The sequence below is a fragment of the Lissotriton vulgaris genome, unplaced genomic scaffold, assembly GCF_964263255.1.
Source record: "Lissotriton vulgaris unplaced genomic scaffold, aLisVul1.2 SCAFFOLD_4869, whole genome shotgun sequence".
In the NCBI taxonomy this organism is placed as follows: domain Eukaryota; kingdom Metazoa; phylum Chordata; class Amphibia; order Caudata; family Salamandridae; genus Lissotriton; species Lissotriton vulgaris.
This window is the reverse complement of record NW_028250912.1, coordinates 31,930-57,234: the sequence shown is the minus strand read 5'-3', so window position 1 is coordinate 57,234 and position 25,305 is coordinate 31,930. Positions and strand designations below refer to the sequence as shown.

The 25,305-nt window shown below is 45.5% G+C and overlaps 1 protein-coding gene across 1 annotated transcript in view; it reads left to right on the top strand.

The window, feature by feature from the left end:
- Positions 1-24,966, top strand: part of LOC147663080 (E3 ubiquitin-protein ligase ZNRF3-like) — a gene marked incomplete at its 3' end in the record, with an annotated part of 38,363 nt that extends 13,397 nt beyond the window's left edge. Inside the window, exon 5 of the mRNA XM_086950694.1 lies at positions 24,799-24,966. Coding sequence (XP_086806820.1) covers positions 24,799-24,966 — 168 coding nt within the window. The remainder of the gene's footprint in view (positions 1-24,798) is intronic.
- Positions 24,967-25,305: the final 339 nt, after the last annotated feature.

Below are 25,305 nucleotides of genomic sequence, written 5' to 3'. Positions count from 1 at the left end.
AGTAGGTATATGTTCGAGGCATATGGGCTGCAGATGGTACATTATGAATAGATCGCCATCTGGTGTTGGGCTCGGATGATTGCACTTTGTTTTTCTCTTGGAGAGTCTTTTGTCTCTTGGTGACTCCTCCCTTAGTTGGTAGTGCGCATGGGCATCGGCTCCATCCTTAGATTGTTTTTTTCCGCCATCGGGTTCGGATGAAGATCGAGACGCTCCAGATCAACTTCAGAAGAAAGTGATTTTTCGGCGCGTATTCCCTTTCCAATTCGACGGTATTGTTATCGAACGCGTTCTTTTCCATTCCGACGCGTTACAAATTCAAAATAGAAGAGAAAAACTTGGATCTACGTCGAAGAACAGGAGACCTTTCTCGACGCAGTCAAGCCCGGAGTCCATGGAAAGGACTCCATTCAAAAAATGTCCATCGTGTGGTGCTAAGTTCCCACACAAGGACCTACACGAGGTGTGCAACCTCTGTCTATCGCCTGAACACGAATCCAGGGACTGCGAGGCCTGCGCAGCATTCTCCTCCAAGCTAACGATTAGAAATCGTCGAGCTCGAAGACACGAGGCTTCCAGAATGCAGGCGGAGGCAATCCCGGAGCTGTTCGGAGACGAACAAATCGAGGAAGAAGAGGACCAGTCGGGGTCGGAAGGGGACCAGTCGGAGGTTGAAGAACTCTTCGAGCAACAAACCGTGAGTGACGACGTCCCCTTACCGAAAAACCGACCCCGTGCGGTAACGACCCCGCCCTCGGGCCCGGTCAAACCGCTGAAAAAAGTTTCCGACGCCCCGCCCTCGGGCCCGGCAACGAAACCGAAACTGAAACCGAAGCACTCGGAATCCCACCATGTCGGATCCGAGAAAAGGGCGACATCGACTTCGGCACCGAGGCTACATACAAAGGAGAGCTCGGTATCGAAACATTCCATGTCGAAAAAGAAATATGATCGCCCAAAAGACACTCGATACCCAAGAAGTCGGAATCGAGCAAACATTCGGTGTCGAAAACAGCAAGATCTGAAGATCAAAAACAAAAACAGCTCTCGGAACCAGGACCCTCGGTACCGATTCAAGAGCAACAAACAGATCCCAAACAAAAGATCTTGTTTATTGACCCACAAACTGGGAAAGTGGTCACGAAGAAGAGAAAGAGTGAACAGTCAGAAGATAAACCTCTTCCTTCGAAAAAGAGAACAATGGGGATGAATATAACTCCTCCTGCTTCTCCTCGTCCTAGAGACACACCCTCTTCTCCTATTCCTCACAATAGGCCACATATTCCTACACCCTCCACACCAAGACCAGCTACACCTCAGTCAGATGTAGACAGTGATATAGGAGAGGGAGAACCTCAAGGGGATGACGAATCTATCCCAGATGAGGAAGATCCATGGGAAAATTACGATGTAGGGTCAGATGAGGACAACGACCCAGAGCTATATCCCTCAAAGCCTTCACCACCTGATGATAACACAGGTTTTGTGCAGCTCATTAATAGGGCAGCAAAATATCACAAACTAGATATGCACACAGAAGATAGAGGATTTCTTGTTAGAAACTCTACCTAGTGCACAGAGAACATCAGGTACTCTTCCTATGCTGAAGGGTCTTCTCACTCACACAGAGGAAATATTCGAAAACCCAGTGAGAGCCAGGGTGTTAAACCCAAGAATCGATAAAAAATACAAAGCGGCTCCAAAGGACCCAATATTTATTAAAGGGCATGTACCTCTAGACTCGCTGGTGGTCTCAAACGCTCGTAAAAGAGCAAACTCATTATCTACAGGAGAGGCTCCTCCACCAGATAAAGAATCGAAGTTAATAGATGCATCAGGCAAGAGAGTAGCATCACAGGCAGCGAATAGCTGGCGTATAGCCAATACACAAGCACTACTCGCACGTTACGACAGGGCACATTACGATGAGTTAGAAAAACTTCTCACACATCTTCCAAAAGAACATCAGAAGAAGGCAGACCAATTAATACAGGAAGGTAAAATAATAACCAATACTTCCATAAAGTGTGCATTAGATGCAGCAGACACTGCAGCAAGGTCTATTAACACTAGTGTCATGCTAAGAAGGCACGCATGGCTTAGAATCTCAGGATTCAAACAAGAAGTACAAACAGCCCTACTAAACAAACCATTTGATCAGAAGACATTGTTTGGTTCAAGTACAGACGAGACATTAGAAAAGATGAAGAAAGATACGGAAACGGCTAAGTCAATGGGAGCATTGCAACAGCCAACGCACAGAGGTTCCTTTCGTAGATCCACCTATAGAGGGGGCTCAAAAAACACAGGAACAAATCAGCAATCCACATCTTTCACACCAACATCACCCAGAGGTAATTCAAGAGGTAGTTACAGAGGTAACAACAATAAGGGTAGAGGCCGCGGAAATAATAACAACCGCAACGCCTCAACACCAAAACAGTGACTTCATAGAACTCCCCCCAGACCACATAACACTGGTCGGGGGACGTCTATCACAGTCCCTACCAGTCTGGGAAAACATCACGTCAGACAAGTGGGTGAGACAAATTATCCAACATGGTTATTGCCTAGAACTCACAGCTACCCCACCAAACATCCCTCCCAAACAGCGTCCAATGAGTCAAGATCATCTGACATTGTTAAAAGAAGAAGTGCTAGCACTTCTACAAAAGCATGCAATAGAGAAGGTCCCAAAGGATCAACAAGGAACAGGAGTATACTCTCTATACTTCCTGATCCCCAAAAAAGACGGGTCCCTACGACCAATATTAGACCTCAGACCTCTCAATGCTTACATAAATTCGGAACACTTCCACATGGTCACGCTCCAACAAGTACTCCCTTTACTGAAGAAAGGGGACTTTCTTTCTACACTGGATCTAAAAGACGCTTACTTTCATATCCCAATTCACAAAGCCCACAGAAAATACCTAAGGTTTGTGTTAGAAGGACAACACTACCAGTTCAAGGTCCTTCCGTTCGGTGTCACAACAGCACCGAGAGTTTTCACAAAATGCCTAGCTGTGGTGGCAGCACACCTAAGAAGACAACAAATACATGTCTTCCCATACTTGGACGATTGGCTAATAAAGGCCAAATCAAAGGAAGAATGTCTTCACAACACACAGAAGACAATTCAATTGCTGCACCACCTAGGGTTTACGGTGAACTACAAAAAATCACACCTGCAACCAAACCAGATCCAGCAATACCTGGGGGCTACAGTAGACACAGAAAAGGCAATAGCATACCCCAACCCAATCAGAGTACAGACAATGGTCGGGTTAATACAAAGATTTCAACCACAACACTCACTACCAGCACGAGTGTTTATGCAACTATTAGGCATGATGTCCTCTTGCATACTGCTAATACCACATGCCAGACTACAAATGCGCCCACTACAAGAGTGTCTAGCGACACAGTGGAATCAGGCTCAAGGTCAGATTACAGATCTGGTGTTGGTAAACGACCGGACGTATCGCTCTCTGAAGTGGTGGAACACAGAAAACATTTCCAAGGGACGGTCGTTCCTAGAGCCAATTCCACAAGTAATAATAACAGCGGACGCATCGCTCTCCGGATGGGGAGCGCATATGGACAAATACACAGTACAGGGGAAGTGGAGTGCGCAGCAAAAGAAACTGCACATCAATTACCTAGAACTATTAGCAATATTTCTAGCACTAAAAGCTTTCCAAATGCAAATAACAAACAAGGCAGTCCTGATCAGAACAGACAACATGACTGCAATGTATTATATTCAAAAACAGGGGGGGACACACTCTCTCCAACTGTCCAAACTAGCACAGGACATATGGAGATGGGCCATTCCTCAAAAGATCTACCTGTTAGCGGAACACCTACCAGGAATTCAAAATCAAATAGCAGACATCCTAAGCAGACAGTCAGAACAAGTTCACGAATGGGAGCTGCACGACCAAATACTACAGCCATTCTTCCAAAAATGGGGGCAACCAGAGATAGATCTGTTTGCAAATCATCAGAACGCAAAATGCAAACAATTCGCATCCAGGTACCCACACCAAAGGTCCCAGGGCAATGCACTGTGGATAAATTGGTCCAACAAATTTGCTTACGCGTTCCCTCCTCTACCACTAATTCCATTACTGGTGAGGAAACTGCAGCAACACTCAATGACAATGATACTAGTGGCACCCACGTGGGCAAGACAGCCGTGGTTCACCACGCTGCTACAACTCTCACAAGTACCACATCAAAAGCTAAGGTTATTATCCATGCATCTTACACAGAACCATGGAGAAATAATGCACCCAGATCCCAAACAACTGAACCTAGCGATCTGGCTCCTGAGGTCATAGAGTTTGGGTATTTAGATTTACCACCAGAATGCATGGAAATCATTAAACAGGCAAGACGTCCTACCACCAGAGCATGCTACGCAGCAAAATGGAAGAGGTTTGCTATACACTGTAACAGTAAGCACATCAACCCTCTGGACGCATCCACTAAACAAATCATTTGCTATTTATTACACTTACAGCAATGTAACCTAGCATATACCTCTATCAGGGTTCATCTAGCAGCCATAGCGGCGTACCTACAAAACAGGCAACACCTGTCACTGTTTAAAGTACCAGCAATTAAAGCTTTCATGGAAGGACTCAAAAGAGTCATCCCACCAAGAAGACCACCTTCCCCAGTCTGGAATCTCAACATAGTGCTTACCAGACTAATGGGGCCACCCTTTGAACCTATGCATAGGTGTGAAATACAATTCCTCACATGGAAGGTGGCCTTCCTCATAGCTATCACGTCACTCAGAAGAGTAAGTGAACTGCAGGCTTTTACGATTCAAGAACCATTTATGCAGCTACACCAAAATAAAGTGGTTCTTAGAACAAACCCAAAATTCTTACCAAAGGTTATTTCAGCATTCCACATCAATCAGTCAGTGGAATTACCGGTTTTCTTTCCAAAACCACAAACAGTAGCGGAAAGAGCCCTACATACACTGGATGTTAGGAGGGCCATATTGTACTATATAGAAAGAACACAAACTTTCAGAAAGACAAAACAGCTATTTGTTGCGTTTTCTCCCACACATAAAGGCAATCCCATCTCCAAAGCGGGCATTGCCAGATGGATTGTAAAATGCATTCAAATATGCTACTTAAAGGCAAAGAGAACATTAACTGTTCCTCCTAGAGCTCACTCTACACGTAAACTAGGAGCATCTATGGCATTTCTGGGAAACATTCTACTAGATGACATATGCAAAGCGGCTACCTGGGTTACACCGCACACTTTCACAAAACACTATTGTGTAGATGTGCACACAACACAACAAGCTAGAGTGGGACAAGCAGTATTAAAAACATTGTTTCAGACAGTTGCAACAGACACGGGCGACCACCGCTAGGGAGAGAACTGCTGTATAGTCTATTCATAATGTACCATCTGCAGCCCATATGCCTCGAACGGAATATGCTACTTACCAGTATGCATCTGTTCTTGGCATAGAGGGCTGCAGAGTGGTACATGCCCTCCCAGCCTCCCCGGAAACCTGTGTCTGTTCCAACATTATCTTATTTAGATACACTTACATGGGCACTCTTATCTGTATTCTACTATACTACTCCATCTAACCCTACTATGGCAAAACAATCTAAGGATGGAGCCGATGCCCATGCGCACTACCAACTAAGGGAGGAGTCACCAATCTACAAAAGACTCTCCAAGAGAAAAACAAAGTGCAATCATCCGAGCCCAACACCAGATGGCGATCTATTCATAATGTACCACTCTGCAGCCCTCTATGCCAAGAACAGATGCATACTGGTAAGTAGCATATTCCTTACCTAGGTATGGAGACTCTCTGAAATTTCCCTAAATTGAGCAGCAATGTATATGCTAGAGCCATCTAGGTGAGTCTATCAGATATCTGTTATGTAAATAACTTCCCACTCAAATCTCCTTTAAGCAGTAGGTAAGTCTGACATGCAATAGATAATGTAACAACAAAGTGATGGATAGAATGCTAAAATGAATCTCAGTCGCTAACAATTGCTCGGGGGTGCATCCAGTCCATTGTATTTTGGCCACCATGTCATCTCAGTTTGGACCCAGCCATATGCAAATCAGTCTTCACCCTACTCAAATAGGAACATTCTAGCCCGAACTGCCAAGCCCTCTTGAACCATAACACAAGCAACTCACAGGTAGATAGATTATGGCCACGTCCTTCTGACTTTTCTTTGGCACCAACCTTTTCAATGCAACCGTAGGTTTCTCCATGGGCATGAAGCTGCTGGTATGTTGTGAGATATTCAATTGTAGAACGCAAACAGAGACTTTTCTATTGGTCTTTTGACACGGAGCCTCCCATTCTGCCAATGATTTTCCAGGCTTTCTATCTTTTCAGTGAAAAGGGAGCTTTGCTTCCCACGATTTTTAGACATTCCATTATATGACAGCCACAGCTCATGTAGACATACCACCTCTCACTGGGCAAGAGCTTCTCAGCTGAAAATCTTCTTCTTTTTTTTTAATAAAAAAAATTATAATTACATTGTTTCTTTCCTTTTAATTTCTCAAACTGTTGTGTTCCCTGCCCTTTTTTTTTTACCTTACTTGCTGTCATGATATTTGTCTTCAGTGTTCAATGTTCACGGCCTTAAGTATGCACCCTCCTCACTTAGGGTGGCAGCCACCACAGTATGGTCTAGCAAATCTAAATATGACACCGAATGGCCAAATTATGTGGCTGGGTTGACTAAATTATGCAGCAAGTAAAGGCAAATCATGTGTGTGTGTCTGTATGTTACTTATCACATTGCAATAGCTCAGATTGTTAGCATGCCTAATTGAAGATCTAGTTTATCCAGCAAAGTGTGTCTGATGGGAGCACTACACTACTTGAACTTCAAAAGTCCTGATGACCCTCAAGGGTTGCCTTGCTGGACCAACCTGTGTATTATGTACAGACTCTATTCCAGGACCAAAGGCTCAATTATGACTATTCTTCTTTACTGTAAACTCTAGCAGCAAAAAGAAAACATTACATTAACCTGGTTGAAGAAATATCATTAGTGTAGAACATTAGGTTAGTGCTCTACTGTACCATAACCTTACAGCAGAGCTACCAATCAGTAGGCAATCACTTGTACAATAATCTCAGCAGCATATATTCTCTTTTACTGCCCTAGCAGAGATATGCACTATATGCACTTTTCCTATCTCTTCAAATGCCTTTCCAATTGAACATTGTATAATAGAATGTTGTTTAATTTAATAGGTATATGTATTATTTCTGTGCAATTTTTCTTTTTCTTATACTTTAGAGCTAAGTTCGTGTGAGGTATGCATTTTCCTTTTTGACAGCGGTGGCACCCTTATTACCAGCAGGAGGTCTATTACTGATAGAATGCACTTTTCCTGTTTGCATCACAGTGCACCTTTAAAGTAGGTGAGCCGGGTGAAAACTGGAAAAGTGTGCCCTATTAGAAAGAATGAGCTGCCTTCAGGGCAGCCGTGAACTCACACTGCCTGGGTCAGTGCATTCAAAAGATAAATGTGGCACAGCTGTTTAAAAGCTACTCTGGGGTTCTTGGTGCAGGCGACAATCTGCCTGAGCATTCTAAAGGGATTGGAGATCCCCTTGCAAGTGACTTCAGCTGCCTGCAGTGGGATGTCTAGGGGTCCATGGAACCCCCTTTCATTCCTTGGTAGGGCCGCCCTAAGGGGGCACACTGACAGAGAAGCGTCTGCAGCCCTATTCTGTAATACCAAAGTGCCCCGGAGGCGCACAAATTAGGAACAAACGCCCGCTGCGCCCTCAGGACACTTCTGTAATATGGCCCCTGTTTCTGTCAGGTGTAAGCTGTTACTTTGTAAAGCACCTGACAGGAGTTTGTGGGCATGCATTTCTCTCATTACCTGGCTCTTCTCCCTGGTGGTGACTGCCTTCATGGAAGACAAAGTTTCTTTGTGAAGTGTGTTTAAAAATAGCTTTCTGTTTTTCCTTAATTTGTTTGTCATTTCTCTTAAGGTCCAAGCGTTGTCGGGCACATGTTTAAAAATGTTGTGTTTTATTTCCCTTCATGTTAGTTTCCCTTTAGCCAGGCTAGCCATGCATTTAGCTGTAGGACTAATGCTAATTATACGTACAGTATCTTCATTGGAAATTATATTAAAAGTGTGTGTGAATAAATATATATATTGTAAGAAATTGGATTATTATTTGGGGCGGGCAACTGCTCATCTCGAGGAATAATCACAATCACAACTCTTTTCAGGGTGAACCCACAAAGTCGCTAAATGAACCTGAGCTCTACCCCTTGGTAGCTATGGCACAGGACAGACAGTCTTAACTTAGGGCAGTGTGTGAAGTATCTGTACATTACCAGTAGTAAACGTAAAACACCAAATAATAAACAAAAGGACTCAAAAGTCCATAAAGCTGAAGCAGATCAATGTATCTATAACGTTTTAAGTAGAATCCATGGTTGAGTTGCTTAGACCCACGAACTAGGTGTAAGTTCACTCTAAGCAATGGAGTGCATGTCCGATACACCAACCAGGTTTGTTACAGTCAAGACTTTACCTTCTAACTTAGTCATTTAATTCCCAACATTTAAGATTTGTGGAGCAGGTCCTCTGGGACACTTGTAAAGCTCCCAGTACCTCAGGGACAACACTAATGGGACAGGACTCACTCCAGCAGATGCCACCAGCAAAGTCTAGTACAGCTCTGGTTGTTAATGGTCAGCTGGGAGCACCAAGGAATGGACTCTTGCAGCTTGCTGTCTCCCTCTTGACCTACAGAAGTCGTACACTTATTTGTCTGAGGTACAAGAGGGAGGAGCTCCAGTTCTTCAGAGCTCCTCATGTCAGACAGCAGTAGGTCCAGTCATATTTCGTTTTTCCACATGTTCCAAAAGTGTTATGATGGGATGCCTGCAAATGCTTCATTTATACCTGGCATGGTGACCAATGGGGTAAAAGTTCCCTCTGGACAAGTCTGCAATCTTTTTTAGTAGTTCGTTTGACTTACAGCAAACTGGCCAAAATTCCATGTGTCAGGGCATTTTCAAGATAGTGAAAGCCTTTGGCCACTCTAAACATCAGCTCAGAGGGTTGCTGGTGTATAGGAGAGTGAACTACAATTATCACTAGTGTCCTCTCACGTCAAACATTAAAATCCAGTTTGAAGTAGGCATGTACCCACAACAAACCCAGTGACAAAACGCTGGTAGGACAAAAGCAGGGTACTACAGCAACCAGGCAGGGGATACAGAAGGATTGTCTTGACATAATTTCTCTTCCTTTGTAGTGCCCCAGAGTGTTACATGCACACCAATAGACCTATCAGACAGGATTTGACATTGTGGAGTCCTCTCTGCCCATTCAGATCAGCCTATTCTGTCCTCCTGGGTGGAATATCACACCTCTTTCATACATCTTCTAGGCTGAGTGTACGATAGGAGTTGCTGGAGAGCTAATGCAATTAGCCTCCAGGAACTTTAGGTAGGGAAAAGGTAACATTTTTAAAGTTACCTTTCCTTAATATTTATTATATGAATATTGTTTTTTTAATAACTATTAAAAATAGTTTTATTTTTGTAGCTTCACTCATTCTCAAGATACAGTTTTGTATTTTTATCTGTACTCCTGAGTTTCCAGTAGGATAGCTAAGTATGCCACAGTGAAAACATTTTTGGGGCATTGTAACCTTGTCAGGGAGGACTTTGCTTAGTATAAAGGGTTAGTTTGGCATGTCCCACTGCAGGTTTTACACTGTAGTAGTCGGTCTATACAGGATAGGCATGTAGCCATGTTTTCACTGCCACTCTAGTGGATGACATAATAGGTGCTGCAGTCCACAAGAGGTATTTAACTTCCAAAGCTTGGATTCAGTTTCTACAACATGTACTAGGGACTTACAAGAAAGCTAAATGTACTAACTAGGAAAAAGCCAATTTAACCCTGTTTAAAGGGGGAGCACAGGCACTTTACCCTGGTTGCAGGTATAACCTTTATAGAGTTCTAAAACCAGCAAAATTGGGTCCAGCAAAAGGCAAAAAATCTGTGGTGACCATGCAGAAAAGGCAAATTTCAAATCCTATTGCAATTTTGTGGACTGCTTGTGACTTTGTGATTTCGCATAACCAGGCTTTATGAAGGACAATGATAAAAGTTGCCTTACGACTTTCCGTTATAAAAACCCTTATTCAGTTCTGAGCTCCAGGACTCTTATTGTTATTAGAACAGAATTTCTTGAACTGTACACTGGACGAGCATCTGACATGATGGACCGGTAAGAAGAGGTGTTCAATTCTACAGTGTCTGCATCATTGCAGTCTATGCTGTAGGCTGTAAGCCATTTAGTTGTTGGTTCTTTTAACAAACAAAGTGATCATCTTTCTCCTTGTCCCAGGGATGAGCCACACACTTTTAAGAGATGCATTTTCCAATCTTCAATGCATAAATATCCTTCCCCAAGAAAGGAAAGTGCTGAGGTGTTTCTAGCACTGCAAGAAAATAAAGACTCAAAGCAGCAGGAAAGCTATGATTGCAGGGAAACTTCACTAAGATGACAAATGAATAAAGCCTTACAGTTGGCACCTGCAGACATTGATTAAGTCTCCTTCTTACAGGTCAATAAGGGGAAACTGATGGTTATTTGGGGGATCCCCATATGCCTCAAGGCACACCGAATATAGATTCTAGTCCAGTCATCCTTGATGCTTTCGATAACCTTTATTTTGATCCTGATGCCAGCACACATCCATGATCAGCTGATTAGGCATCCGCCATCTTCTTCAATATCGGACTGTGTTGCCCATTGGATAAAGCCTACTGTCAAGGCAATAGTATCCTAGACCGTAACTACCAAACAAATTGTCTTCCACTCCAAATGGAGGCCAACGTTGGTGACTTTTCTTTCCAAAAAAGGTAAAGGCTCAAAGAAGGCCATTGACAAAGGCCTTGGTCTCTGTCCAGACAAAAGTTTAGATATTTTGGAGTCTTTAACTCGCATAATTGAGGTTACTGAAACCACAGCTCTCACAGGTGCCCCATTTAGTCTGCCCATTCTCAGAGGATGGAGTCAGAGCAATATTTGCCTCTTAAGCAATGTCAATGCAGCAATAGCAGCTGAAAAACCATCCTTATGAGTATTGATCAATCAATCAAGGACATTTATAGAGCGCACTACTTACCCGTAGGGTCTCAAGGCGCTGGGGGGAGGGGGGTGCCGTTACTGCTCGAACAGCCAGGTCTTCAGCTTCTTCCTGAAGGAGAGGTGGTCTTGGGTCAGGCGCAGGTCGGTCGGGAGGGAGTTCCAGGTCTTGGCGGCCAGGTAGGAGAAGGATCTTCCTCCTGTTGTCGCTCTTTGGATGCGGGGGACGGCGGCGAGGGCGTGGTTGGCTTAACGGAGGTGGCGTTTGGGAGCGTAGAAGTTGATTCGGTTGTTGAGGTAGCTCGGGCCTTGGTCGTGTAGGGCTTTGTGTGCGTGGGTGAGGAGGCGGAAGGTGATTCTTTTGTTGACGGGGAGCCAATGCAGGTCTCTGAGATGTCCGGAGATGTGGCTGGTTCGTGTGATGTTGAGGATGAGTCTGGCTGAGGCGTTCTGGATCCGCTGGAGTCTCTTCTGGAGCTTGGCGGTGGTACCGGCGTAGAGGGTGTTGCCGTAGTCCAGTCGACTGGTGACGAGGGCCTGGGTGACGGTCTTCCTGGTCTCGGTGGGGATCCACCAGAAGATCTTCCGTAGCATGCGTAGGATGTTGAAGCACGCCGAGGAGACGGTGTTGACTTGCCTGGTCATGGAGAGGGAGGAGTCCAGGATGAAGCCCAGGTTGCGTGCGTGGTCTGTCGGCTTGGGTGCGGTGCCCAGGGCGGGAGGCCACCAGGAGTCGTCCCAGGCGGAGGGCGAAGAGCCTAGGATGAGGACCTCCGTCTTGTCTGAGTTCAGTTTCAGGCGGCTGGTCGTCATCCACTCGGCTACCTCTTTCATCCCTTCGTGCAGATTGGCTCTGGCGGCGGCGGGGTCGTTGGTCAGGGAGAGGATCAGCTGGGTGTCGTCGGCGTAGGAGATTATGTTGAGGTTGTGATGGCGTGCGATGGCTGCGAGGGGGCTCATGTAGACGTTGAAGAGGGTGGGGCTCAGCGAGGATCCTTGAGGGACGCCGCAGATGACTTCGGTGGCCTCTGACTTGTACGGTGGTAGGCGGACTCTCTGTGTTCTTCCGTCGAGGAAGGAGATGATCCACTCCAGAGCCTTCTCCTGGATTCCGACGTTGCTGAGGCGCTGTACTAGGGTGCGGTGGCAGACAGTGTCGAATGCCGCGGAGAGGTCAAGGAGGATGAGGGCCGCTGTTTCTCCGTTGTCCATAAGGGCTCGGATGTCATCGGTGGCGGCGATGAGGGCGGTCTCGGTGCTGTGGTTGGCTCGGAAGCCAGACTGTGAGGGGTCGAGGGATCCATTCGTCTCCAGGAAGGCGGCCAGCTGCTTGTTGACGGTCTTCTCGATGACTTTGGCTGGAAACGGGAGGAGCGAGATGGGGCGATAATTCTTGAGTTCGGTGGGGTCCGCTGTGGGTTTCTTGAGTAGAGCGCTGAGTTCGGCGTGATTCCAGCTCTCAGGGAAGGTGGCGGTGTCGAAGGATGTGTTGATGATGTCTCGCAGGTGGGGTGCGATGACAACGTCGGCCTTGTTGAAGACGTGGTGGGGGCAGGGGTCGCTCGGAGATCCTGAGTGGATGGAGTTCATCGTGCGGACGGTGTCTTCGGTGGTGATTGGATTCCAGGCACGGAGGGTGGTGGTGGGGGGTGGTGGTTCGGTCGTGGTGTGCGTTGGTTGGTTGTTGAAGCTGTTGTGTATGTCCGCGATCTTGTTGTGGAAGTATGAGGCGAGGGAGTTGCAGAGGTCTTGCGATGGGGTGATGTTGTTGTTTCCTGCGCTGGGGTTAGAAAGCTCTTTCATGATGTTGAAGAGTTCCTTGCAGTTGTGTGCGTTGTTGTCCAGCCGGTCCTTGAATGCAGTTTTCTTGGCGGCGCGGATCAGCTGGTGGTGCTTCCGGGTGGCAAGCTTGAGGGTGGTCCTGTTGTCCGTGTTGGTTCCCTTCTCCAGACTTTCTCGAGGGCTCGGCAGTTCTTCTTGGAGCTCTTGAGTTCGTCGGTGAACCATGGGGCTTTCTTGCTGCCGGGTCTGCTGGGCGGGGTCCTCAGCGGGGCGAGCTCGTCCGCGCAGTTGCTGATCCACTTCGTGAGGTTGTCGGTGGCCTGGCTGGGGTTCGCTGAGCTGGCAGGAGGGTGCTGGCTCAAGGAGGTGGCGAGCTGGTTGGCTGTGATCTTGTTCCAGCTTCTGCGGGCAACCTGTTGCTGGTGGTGGTGGGTCGTCGTTCTTTTGAAGGTGAAGTGGACACAGCTGTGGTCCGTCCATTGAAGCTCTGTGGCGTGGCTGAAGGCGATGTCTGTGCTGGATGAGAAGACTGCGTCGAGTGTGTGTCCGGCGAGGTGGGTGGGGGTGGACACCAGCTGCTTGAGTCCGAGATTGGCGAGGTTGTCGAGCAGGGTGCTGGTGTTGCGGTCGTTGTTGTTCTCCAGGTGGAAGTTGAGGTCCCCCAGGAGGATGTAGTCAGCGGAGGGGAGGGCATCCTAATCTGGTGGAGGTGGCTAAGAAGGAGCTAGGCCCAGAAGTAAAGGGTCCTCACTTTGACCATTTAATCGAGGATATCTCCTCATATGTCCTGACTTTTAATCCATTAGACAAGGCACATTAAAATTTGAGGGTGGTTTTCATGCTGTATTTTATTTTTACCAGAGCTGGTTGAGGAAGACCTTGCTCTCCTGGCATCTCTCAACAGAGCTCATTCAAGCCATCCCTTTTATGCGTCAAACGGAGTCCAAACATTGCCTTTAGCAGCAAAGTGAGGTAAAATCCCTTCTTTCTGCAGGGAGGAGGATATTACTGAGAACGTTTCCAACATGGTAGAGGACCTGTTCATGACAATACAGGTAGATCACATCAATTTAAAGGTTTTTTCCTCAACAAGGTTGGAAAGCAGAATGAACACCTTTCTTCGCAATTGGAGACTTATTACTTTGGATGAGTGGGCATTTCATACTATTCAGGGTTACAAAATAGAATTTTATTCTTACCTGATACAGCTATAGCTTCCCTTCCAATGGTGTTCTGTACATCAGATATAAGTTCGATAGCAAAAAATTCAACAGTTTCTCCACAAGCTTATGCCATTCAGAGGGTCCTTCTTCATTCACAGGGGTTTCTGGTACGGAAAGTGGATGAGGGTTTCCATCCTATCAACCTAAAATTGGTAAACACTTCTGCACTTTACAAACGTATTAAAATTGAAGGGATTCATTGTTTGAGAGATGCCTTCCAAATGGGATATTGGTTGGTGAAGATGGATGTAAAGCATGCTCCCTTCTCTATGCATTTCAATAAATCTTGCACACACTTTCTACTACATAGTCCAGTTCAAATTGCTTCCTTTCAGCCTTTCCTGCGCCCCATGGTGCTTTACCAAGCTTCTAAAATCAGTACTAGCATTACTAAGGTTATACGGGGGCAGGTTAGTTATTTATCTAGACATGCTGATGATGGCTCTTCCTAAACGGATATTAAACATTCATATTCAATGGGTGGTTTCCCTAATCCAGGGGTTGGGTTTCATAATAGACCAGATATAATAAATTCTGATTCCATGCCAGACAATTCAGGTTCTGGTTATCAGGAACTCTTTAGACTCATCTCCTACTCTTCCGCAAAAGATCAAGTTCCCAAAGATAGAGATTCAGTCTGGCTTCAAATTAAACACATATTCTCTTTGGAGATTAGTCGGGATAGATGGTATCCTCCCTTACTCAGCATTAATTTCAGTTTCTCCAGAGGATAATGTTGATTTGAAAAGGGCAGCTCTCCTATATGGAAGACTGGAATTGAAACTCCATTTTTGTTTGGAGAGGCCCCAGATGTCAAATTAGATTCTCACACCAGCAGGATCGGTTTGGGGTGGGTAGGGTGGGGGGTTGTGGCACAGAGACTTCACCCCTGGGCAGAAAATGGCCCCTAGAAGAAACTCTGTATCACATAAACTGCTTAGACCTGCTTGCAGACTCCTTCGCAGTAAAAAGCTTAGCCCCAACTCTGGTAAATTGCTGTTTTTTTCTCAGCATGGACAATATCTCAACCATACATTACATAATCAAACTAGAATTGGTCAGATCCAAGGCATAATGGATTTAACAAAGGAATTTCTGCATTACTGTCTGAACAGATGGTTTGTTCTTCAACCTGAATACCTCCCAGGGCTCTCCAACACAGAAGCAGATGTGGGTTCCCGACAGAAGCGACTGTTCAGTGCATCTCAAAGCTTTCAAAAGTATTCTATCTTTGGGGCCCAAATAAGGTGAATGTTTGCTTCTTGGATGAATCACAAAATCCCACGCTTTTTCAGCTGGAAACTGGATCCTGAAGCAGTAGATGTAATCTTGCAACACTGGGACTCTATTGTATTTTATGCCTTTCCTCTGTCCGCCATAATACTGAGGCCATTAATACAAGGCAGAATGGACTTAGCATCATTAATCCTAGTGACCAACACTTGGCCATTCTAGGTATGGTTCCCTCCACTTCTGGAGTTCTCTGCAGCTTTTTTCAAAGATCCTTCCTACCTTCTTTGTATTGCTCACAGATCCCAAGGGTCACTCATTATCTGATTCTGCAGGTCCATCTTTCTTTGATTGGGTGAAAGGTTTTAGTTCAGTCCGGCATTTCCCAGGACTTTTTATTACCCCATTGTCAGTTATCAATTCCTCGGCTCCTTCCTCTTAATCAGGTTATAAATACACCTGGATAACCTAGGTTGGCTGGTGTGTGGCAGGGAAGATTGATCCCATATCGGCATCTCCTGCAGACATAGAAAGCTTATGAAACAGTAAATTCTTATAGATTGGTTATTTTAGCATATCCTACCCAGGTCAAATGTGAGCCAGTGGGTAAACATTTAATGGTATGCAAAGCGCTGATGTCCATTCGTCTTCAAGTTCCTCCAAACCCCAGATACTCTTTTCTCTGAGTATAAAGGTGGTATTAAGTTTGCTTTTGGCTTTGCCGCATAATGAGTTTTTCTCATTGAAGCAACTGTCGGCTACACAAATTGTGATTTGTGTTTGTCATTTAGAGGCATCTCTGATGTTGAGGCTCTTGATGTAGATGTTTCATGATTGCAAAAAGTTATTATTATTATCCTCTCGATGATGTTACAGAGACTAAACTGATTTTCATAATGCTCTCACTTCCTAGTTAATGACCTTTTATAAAACACCATTGAAGCCGGTTTACCCTTCGACTCTAGCTAGATGACTCAGTCAGATTATGGCTAAATCTGGCATTGCTGTTTCACTTTTTGGAGCTCACTCAGAAGGGCATGGACTTCAAAGGCATGCGTTTCAGCTGATTGTCTGGAGGACAATCCTAAAGCAGCAGATTGGTCAAGAGAATTTACATTTAAAATAATTTATTACAAACCAATGAATCTTGTGTCTCGTAACGTGATTTGACAGCTGTAAGGTAGTTGTAAATGAGTCTCCTGTCTTGTAATAGAATCGAGTATCTCTCCACATTAAAGGGACAGGAGGTTTGGATTCTATTAAAGAGAGCAAGGGGAAGATACATTAGAACTCCTGTGTCCCCAGGTGTTCTCTATATATTTGTTCATTCAACCTAATTTGGATATAACAATTTGAATGAAGATTGAAGCTCTGACTACCGATTCGTGGTTTATTTCCTCAGAAGGGTTTTATTATAGAGGCACGCATGGCTAAACCATGCATGCCTCTACCACGCAGCCTGAACCACGAATGATCTTAACCACACATTCTTTTTGTCATGCATGCCTTTACCACTCAATTTCGTGGTAAACGCATGAATGGTAAAGGGCTATGTGTAGCTGAGGTCACAACTCCCTCCCTAAGCTATAAACCCCCTACCACAACGCACCCTGAGGTCCAAATACCCAAACAAGCCTCCCACACTGTCCCTACCCCTTAATATACACTACACTGACCCCCTTGTACTCCCTCGCTGTCCCTAAAACTACCCCAACCCCTTCCACTGCCCTTAGGACTAACACCCTAACTCAGATTAAAAAAAAAAAACGACCTTACCCTCCCCCCCCCCCATGAGGCCTAAAACCCTGTCCCTTAACATACAGGACCCCCACCCCCCTTTGCTCTGTGCGTAAATCTACCCCTTCACCTGTCCTTAGGCCTAATACCCTTACCCCTAATAAAGAAAACTCTCCGACCCTCCCTTAGCCCCGAAAACTACCCCAACCCCCCCTCCTCAGCCCAGAAAACTAAACCCCCCTCCCCAGCCCTGAAAACTACCCCGACATCCCCCTCCCTGAAAACGACCCTGACGCCCCCCTTCTGGTCCCTGAAAACTACCCCGATCTCCCCCCTTCCCGGTCCTAAAAAACTACCCTGACCCCCCCACCCCAGCCCTGAAAACTACCCTGACCGCCCTCCCCAGCCCTGAAAATGACACCGAGCCCCCAGCACTGAAAATGACCTCTGCATTGACAACGACCCCTCAGCCCTCAAAATGACCCCGACCCCCCAGCTCTGAAAACGACACCCAAACCCATAGAAAATACTCCCACCAAACCTGGCCCCTGCCCCACTTACCTCACTGTGTTCTGTCTTCCTGGGGTCCTCCTGCTTCAGCCGAGCTGCAGCCAGTAGCTAGACCGTGCACTGCCTTAACCATGGATATGCATGGTTAAGTCAAGCGTGGTAGCACATGCGTACTCCGAACACACGTGGTTCTGCCCGCATTGTTCCAACTGTTTCCCCCTCAGTTCTATTGTCAGTCTTTTGTTCTACATTATAACCAGAAACTGTTTTCTGATCTCAATGTTCGGACAGTCCAACCCGATTTCACCTTTCTTGATTGCAGAGAAGAGGGATTGCTGCACTGTAGAGATGACTATACTATAGACTGTCTACTGATTGGTAGCGCTGTTATAAGGTCATTGGTACCCTAGAGTGCTGACCTTATGTTCTAACCTTAGAGCATTTCATATTCATCAACGTTCATATGTTGATTTCTTCTTGCTTCTAGAGTTTACTGTAAAGTTGAATATTCCCAATCTTTGCCTAATAGAATCCAAACCTCCTGTCACTTGGGGGAGATTTTCCATCATAGGTGGACTTCTACCATTCTAAGTTTGGGAACATTAATGCATTTAAAATGGTTCACATGGTATATTTTTATGTCAAATGTGAGTTGGAGCTTCAGAAAGACAGACACATTTGCCAAATACTGATGTGTAATTCAGGCAGCTAAAGTGGTCACCCAGGAGTATTAATAGGAATATTATGAGCTGTGAGCACATTCCACATTTTTCCCACAAAAAATTATTTTGCCCCCCCCCCCTAATTTAAAAAAATGATACTCCAAGAAGCTGAGTGCCACAAAAGAAACCAATCAAGCAGTAAGCACTTTAACTATCTGAAACTTTATCAGCAGTATTTTACGACCCACCAACAAGGTAATCATGTGTTCATTGCATCTTTTTTGTATTTCTCTGATTATCTGTTGCCATAAACATAGAAGGATAGGGTGGAACACATCCAGTTCAGTGGGGACATGGATACAAGGCTGATATCTGCTGAGCTGGTATTGGAAAAGATAATACCGAGAAGGCTTAGCAGGGAGCAGTGCACACATCAACCCTGAGCCGCACTTTATGCTTCTCCCGCCTGCACCACGAGTATGAGTGCCCTCTGTTAACAAGGAGACGTTTTGGTACTGAGAGCCATTTAAAGCATTAGTATTATAAATATCTTGCATCAAAGGGTGGACATCCTTAGCTTGCTGTGGATCTGAAAGGAGTGCTCCAAGAGTTATTAACCCCTCTCTCACTTTACACTCTTGCATAAAGAACATATACTACGTTGTTTTATCATCACTATTGCATATTGCCTTGTGCTCCACGTCCAAGCGTGCTAACGAAAACGACTGCCGTCTCTGATTCTGGGATAAGAGGAGATGTCTTAAGTTTTCCAAGGCCATGCATGAGTAGCTCATCCAGACCAAGTTTACTGTTTGCATCCTGGGAATTGTAGTCCAGAATTTGTAATGGGATTAACAAGTCTACAAGTAATATTTGACACCTCGCTTTCTCTGTCCCTACAAGTCAACAGGACCGTGGCCACTTGCTGGGGTGTGATCAGGATACTCAACAAAATCCGCGGGTATCTTCCCCCCAGGCGCGCAAACAGGTTGCAGTCGCCCTGGTGGGCTCGAGGTTAGATTATTGCAACTCCCTGTATATGGAAGCCAACAAAAGCCTTATACACCGACTGCAGATTGTGCAGAATGCTGCAGCACGCTTCGTCCTGGCTCTTCCGAAAACCTCTTCTGCCACTGCGGCCAGGAAAGACCTTCATTGGCTTCCTGTCCAGCAGAGAATTTCCTTTAAAATTCTGTGTCTGGCCTACAGAGCACTGACAGAAGGTTCCTCGAGTGCTATTGGCTCTCTTCTCACACGCTATGTCCCTACAATAGGCCTTCGCTCTGCGGGACTCTGTCAACTTGTTGTGCCTCGTTTCAAACTTGCTAGATGGGGAGCCAGAGCTTTCTCCGTGGTTGCCCCGCAGCTTTGGAATTCTATCCCAATTGAAATTAAAACTCTTCCTTCAATAGAGTCATTTAAAAAGGCTCTTAAAACCGGCTTCTTTAAGAGGGCCTACCAATAAGAGAATGCTGCAGAGGGGGGACTTGGCTTCTATATTTGACTTAGGCGCCTTGACGCCCATTGGGCTAAGTATGCGCAAGATAAGAACCGTTTCATTCATTCATTCATTCATTCAAATCGCAGAATGTAAAGTGTAATTGTGAACTGGATGTGTTACTTGTGTATTTATGTGAGAAACATGAGAACTCTGTAAGACAGTGCAATCTGCATGGTCAGCAGGGTACAAGCAAGGTTCATTTCCCCTTACAGAATCATCAAAAGTCTGACCCGATACGCAGTAGAGGTGGGCGAGCAAACAAATTAACCAGCTGATCCAAGCCAAGGGTTTGGCTGGGCTCCAAGAGCCCAAGCACGAGCCGAACCTTGCAAATATTTGGCATGTAACATGAATTAACTTGTAAAAAAAATCACAAAAAGTGTATTTCTTTAACATGTGGCACTGTCTAACCTTAATACATTCGATTAGGTCACTGCATTGAAACACATTTATTAAAAGTGATTTTAAATGCAAATTTAGCATTCCTCTCTAACCTCCTTGACATTGCCATTGGTAATCTAAGAGGCAAGTGAGTTATCATGTGCACACTATGTAGCCTAGATTCTTTTATAAAAGGAGCAAAATTATAGTCTAGTAAATCAAACACAAAAGGCTTTTGTACAGTGCACATCCTGAACCCATTTATTTGAAGGTTCTGCCACTGTGATAAAGGACAAGAAGTCTCAGTGAAATAAATATTTGCCTTACAATCACACACTTTGTTCAAGTGGAGATTGAGCCCAGGTTTTCTTGTTTCACATTGTACAATTCACCCATCACATGGGTAACTTTTTTTTTTTGCTCCATTATTACATCAAAGGTTAATGTTTTGTATTTCATGTTTGATGTCTGCGGGTCGGGCCTGAGTGGCAAGAATAAGCTGCAAGCTTTTTGTTTTGGGCGCAAGAATCCAAGAGGACCTTAAGCAATGACTGTTCGAAAGTACCCCTTTTTTGACATGGTCTCCCCACTTTTTGCCTGGTAATTGATGCAATTTTAACAGAAGTGCACTGGGTTCCTGCTAACCAGGTCCCTAGTGCCAGATCTCTTTCTCTAAAACTGTGCAGTTGTTCCCCAATTGGCAATACCTGTAGCACCCCTGTAAGTCCTAGTAGTTGGTATCCCAGTACATAAGGCATGTGTACTAAAGAAGGTCCATAAGGGCTACAGCATGTAAAGCGCTACCCTAATTGAATTCTCACCACACTCATGCAAACTGCCATTGCAGGGTGCGTGACATTGTGCAGACAAAAGTGGAAACATGGCAGACCTCCTGGGTGCCATGCCTGCAGACACTTCAGGCAATATATGTACGCCACTTGTACAGCAAACCTTACCGCCCTAAGCAGATGTGCCCCTGTAATGTCTGAGTCAATTCATAGACATTGCAAGTGGACGGGTAAGCCATCTTGCATATATGTACTGGACACTGGTGAAAAAGAGTTTTCCAGCTACGTGATGGTTTCACTGAAACCGAGGATGTTTGGGTGCTTGCATTAACAAAACCCATCACTGAAATCAGTGAGGATTTATTCATATGAGATGTTTGATACCAGAGGGTACCTTAGAGGTACCCCCTGAAACCTACTTGGCCACTAGTGTGCTGGCTGGTTGGTTCAGGCCAGCCTGCCACCACATACAGACTTCTGACCCCCTAGGGGGTGAGAACCTTGCTCTCAGATGTCAGGAACAAAGCCTACTCTGGAAGGAGGTGTTTACACCTCCTCCAAACAGAATGGCTAGCAACCAGCATACCAAGGTCGAAGGCTTCCAAACCTCTGCCGTCTTTGACATGCGACCCAGATCCCCCGTTCCTAGGAGATGCCACTCCCTGCTCTGAGGCCCATTTGGCACCAGGACAGGTGGAAACATGCACATAGGCGTGGAGCACACCCGGGTCGACACCCCTAGAGTGAGCTGCCTAATGTAGATTTCAGAATAATGTACTCACAGGTCACATGGGTTTCCTACAGTGGTTGGAAACACACATTGTTTGTCTAAATACCCCTCACACACCAAAAAGACCCTTGGTGTCATGCTTCATCATCAGGGTCTTCCCGCCCCCGCTGCTGGACAGGGTTGAGTAAGACGACGTAAGTGAATATATAAAAGTAATATATGTACAAGTAGTGTTCGATGGAGCCGCTGGGAGGTGATACCTAGGCGAGGCAGCGTCCTTGATGTAAGTGTGACTATAAGCACCTTTCCCTCCATTCTAAGGCCAATGGGGCATTGTCTCCACTAAGAACAAATTACCATATGGAATACCTAGTGGGTATTGTATCTTGTGCATGATTAATTTACTTTTCACGTAGTAACACTACTTGTAAATATATCACTTTATATATTCTCTCACGTTGTCTTATTCAACCGACATTGTTTCAACAGTATAGTAACCCCAAGGGTAAGTAGCCCATAGGCTACTACACTTAACCCCTCCCCAGCACCCCAAAACCCTGCCTGCCACACAGAGACTTGACCATTGCAAAGACCTGAAACGTCCTGTAGCTGTGCATCCTCCACAAGCCCCAGGGGGTTGCCAGCACTTTGCCAAGCAGCCAGCATCTCCCTTAGAGTAGAGGAGCTACTCCCCTGCAGGCACCGACCACAATGTCCGGTTTAAAGAAGCTGCCATCCACCGAGCTGTAGCTGCCCAGTAGAAGATCAGCACACTCAAGGAGGTCAGATCAGTCTTTCTGCCAAGACTGTCAATGCCAGGACCTCCACCATTTACCAGGGTAACACACCCCTTACCATGAACGAAGTTTGTCTGAAGCTCAGTTCAGGCTCCAACAACATCACTGATAACCAGCCGACAAGGGACATCATCACCACAAAGGCTAGCACCCAAAGTGGCCCAGCTGCCCTGTTTGTGTCCCCCTTTCAGGTCCTGACCGACAGTGAGTGCCTTGATGCAAGAGAGCCAGCCTGCTACAAACACTCTGCACCAGAGTCACCCTGCCCATGCCTAAGAAAACAGACTGCTTGCCTGTGCTCCCAGGACCATCATGAGCCAAGCCCCCCCCCCCCCCATTGGGAGCTCTCCGACTTGTCCCCAAGTCCCCCTTTGCAACCTGTTTCCAAGTGGCACCCTCCTTTCTTCTGCTTAGCACGCAAGGCTACCAACTCATCCAGCACCTCTGCATCTGGACTCACCAGGGCAGATAAGACTGATCTGCTGGAGGAACTTTGGTCCTTGTCCCTTTACCACCTCATGACTGAAGGGGGTATATGTATGCAGTGAATGTTCTTTCTCCCATAGGAAACCATTATGCGTAAATACAAGTTTTTTTTTTTTTTTTTTTTTTTACAGTTGATTAATGCATTTTGTTTTTAGTTCTTTTTTTATAAAACTTTTTATTAACAGACATCAGCATATCAATCACATTACAGAGGAAGCAATAAGTCAGGCGTCATGCGAACAATAGGCAATAGCAACATTACAGAATATCTCTTGGAAAATTTAGGGTGAGGGGGGTCGTCCTTGCCGATAGGGAGGGGTGGTTGACAAATATTCCCCCCCCGAAAGGAATTCCACAATCCCCACATGCGAGCCCACTTCTTAGGACAACCTTGAGCCACATATACTGTTTTTTCACAAAACATTAACCAGTCCAAATCTTTATCCCAGTCTCCCACTGTAGGAGGGAGTAGAGGCGCCCCCCCCCCCCCCACTGCTGGGCAATATTTCTTTTAGCGAGCATAAGCCCCAAAGTGACCCATTGTGTCGTGTAGTCATTTAGATCTGTCTGCTCCCAAATATTTAATAAGCATCTACGGGCTTCCAAGTGGAGATGTCTGGACAAGACTGCATTAATAATGTCATGAATGTTGCGCCAATAAGGTTGAATAAGCGCGCATTCCCAAATTATGTGCATAAAAGAACCCACTTGGCCACATTCCCGTCTTCAATCACCCCCGTCCAATCTCCCCATCCGTACCAACTGGGGTCCCGTCACATGAACCCTGTGGAGGATTTTAAGCTGGACTAGTCGGAGGCGAGCAGGTATTGCACCGACTCTAAGTGAAGAAACTGCCTCCTGCCACTCCTCATCATCCATCTCGATTTTATCTATGGACCATTTCTCTCAAAGTGTTTGAAGAGGGTCTGGCATGTTGTTTATAAGTTTTTTATATATCAACAAAATAGTTCTATCAGGGATGTGGCCGTCTCGTAAATACATTGTTGGTTAACATTGCTGAATCTGTAAAAAGTCTATTCCAAAAAAGTACTTACCTGTTTGCAAAGTTCTAGGTTTCTAAATATATATAAAAATTCCTTTTATTTTTCTAAATTATTGTCGATCTTCGTTTTGAGCGTGTGCATCATTTATTGACTTTGTGTGTGCACCGGGTTTCTAACACTCCTTTCTGATAAGCCTAAAGCTACTCGACCGCCACTACCCTAGATAGAGCACTTTGGGATTGCTAGAGCAAGCTCCTTTCCATTCATAAGTGATATCTGGACTCGACCGAGTAAACCTCTTTCTGGTGTACTATATAAAGATTCAGCATTTTACAATACCAGAGCCTGGCATTTGCCTTGAGCTATTAGCGGTTTGTCTATCTCTACGGAGGAGACACACCCACACTTACATTTTTGGCTCTTTCAAAGAGGGGGGGGGGGTCCTTAAACTTGTGGTTCTCCATTCACATCAGTCCAAGACCACAGCCAATGTACCAGTGATATTCATTGAATAACTGGTCTGTCCAAATTTTCTTAAGTTCTCAGTCTTGACTGGAGGGACTGTGATGCGTTGCCATTTACTCCCCGGTAAGGCCAGTCTGGCCAAATGTGTTGAGTGAGTGATTTGATCTGGGTAAGGATGTCTGCTTCAGTAAAACCCTTCAGAGCGCTTTGAGGACACTGGTATAGAGAAAAGAGGGAGAAACCAGGAAGGGAAAGTCACCACAGTAAGATATGAGAGCAAACTTTGTCCCATAAAGGTATGAATTATGCTTCTGTCTTTATTTTCCCTTTCATAGGACTCTATGAACAGGATGGCAGTGCAGGCACTTGAGAAGATGGAGACCAGGAAGTTCAAGTCAAAGGGCAAAGGACACCGAGAAGGAAGCTGCGGGGCTCTCGACACACTTAGCAGCAGCTCCACGTCAGACTGTGCCATCTGTCTAGAGAAATACATAGATGGGGAGGTAAGAGCATCTGCACTGAGGGTAGGCAGCTGGAGAGCATATACACCCACTGATGGGCATTGGACTATCTATGACCACTGAACCTGCAACACATTTGAAGGAACTAGCCTCATATAATCCCAGATCACATTTTAGGCCTCACTATACAAGGCAGCAATGAGGAGTGCTGAGACCACAGAATTTTACTTAACCACTTATAGGTGTATGATGTACTTGTGCCCTTGAAGAGTTTCTTGATGTGCCCTTGAGCTCGCGGTGCCCTTGTCTCTTTTATTAGGATCAAGTATTTTATTGTAAAGTGGCGTTATGAGCTTTTTTAAATGTTTGCAATAGAGACAG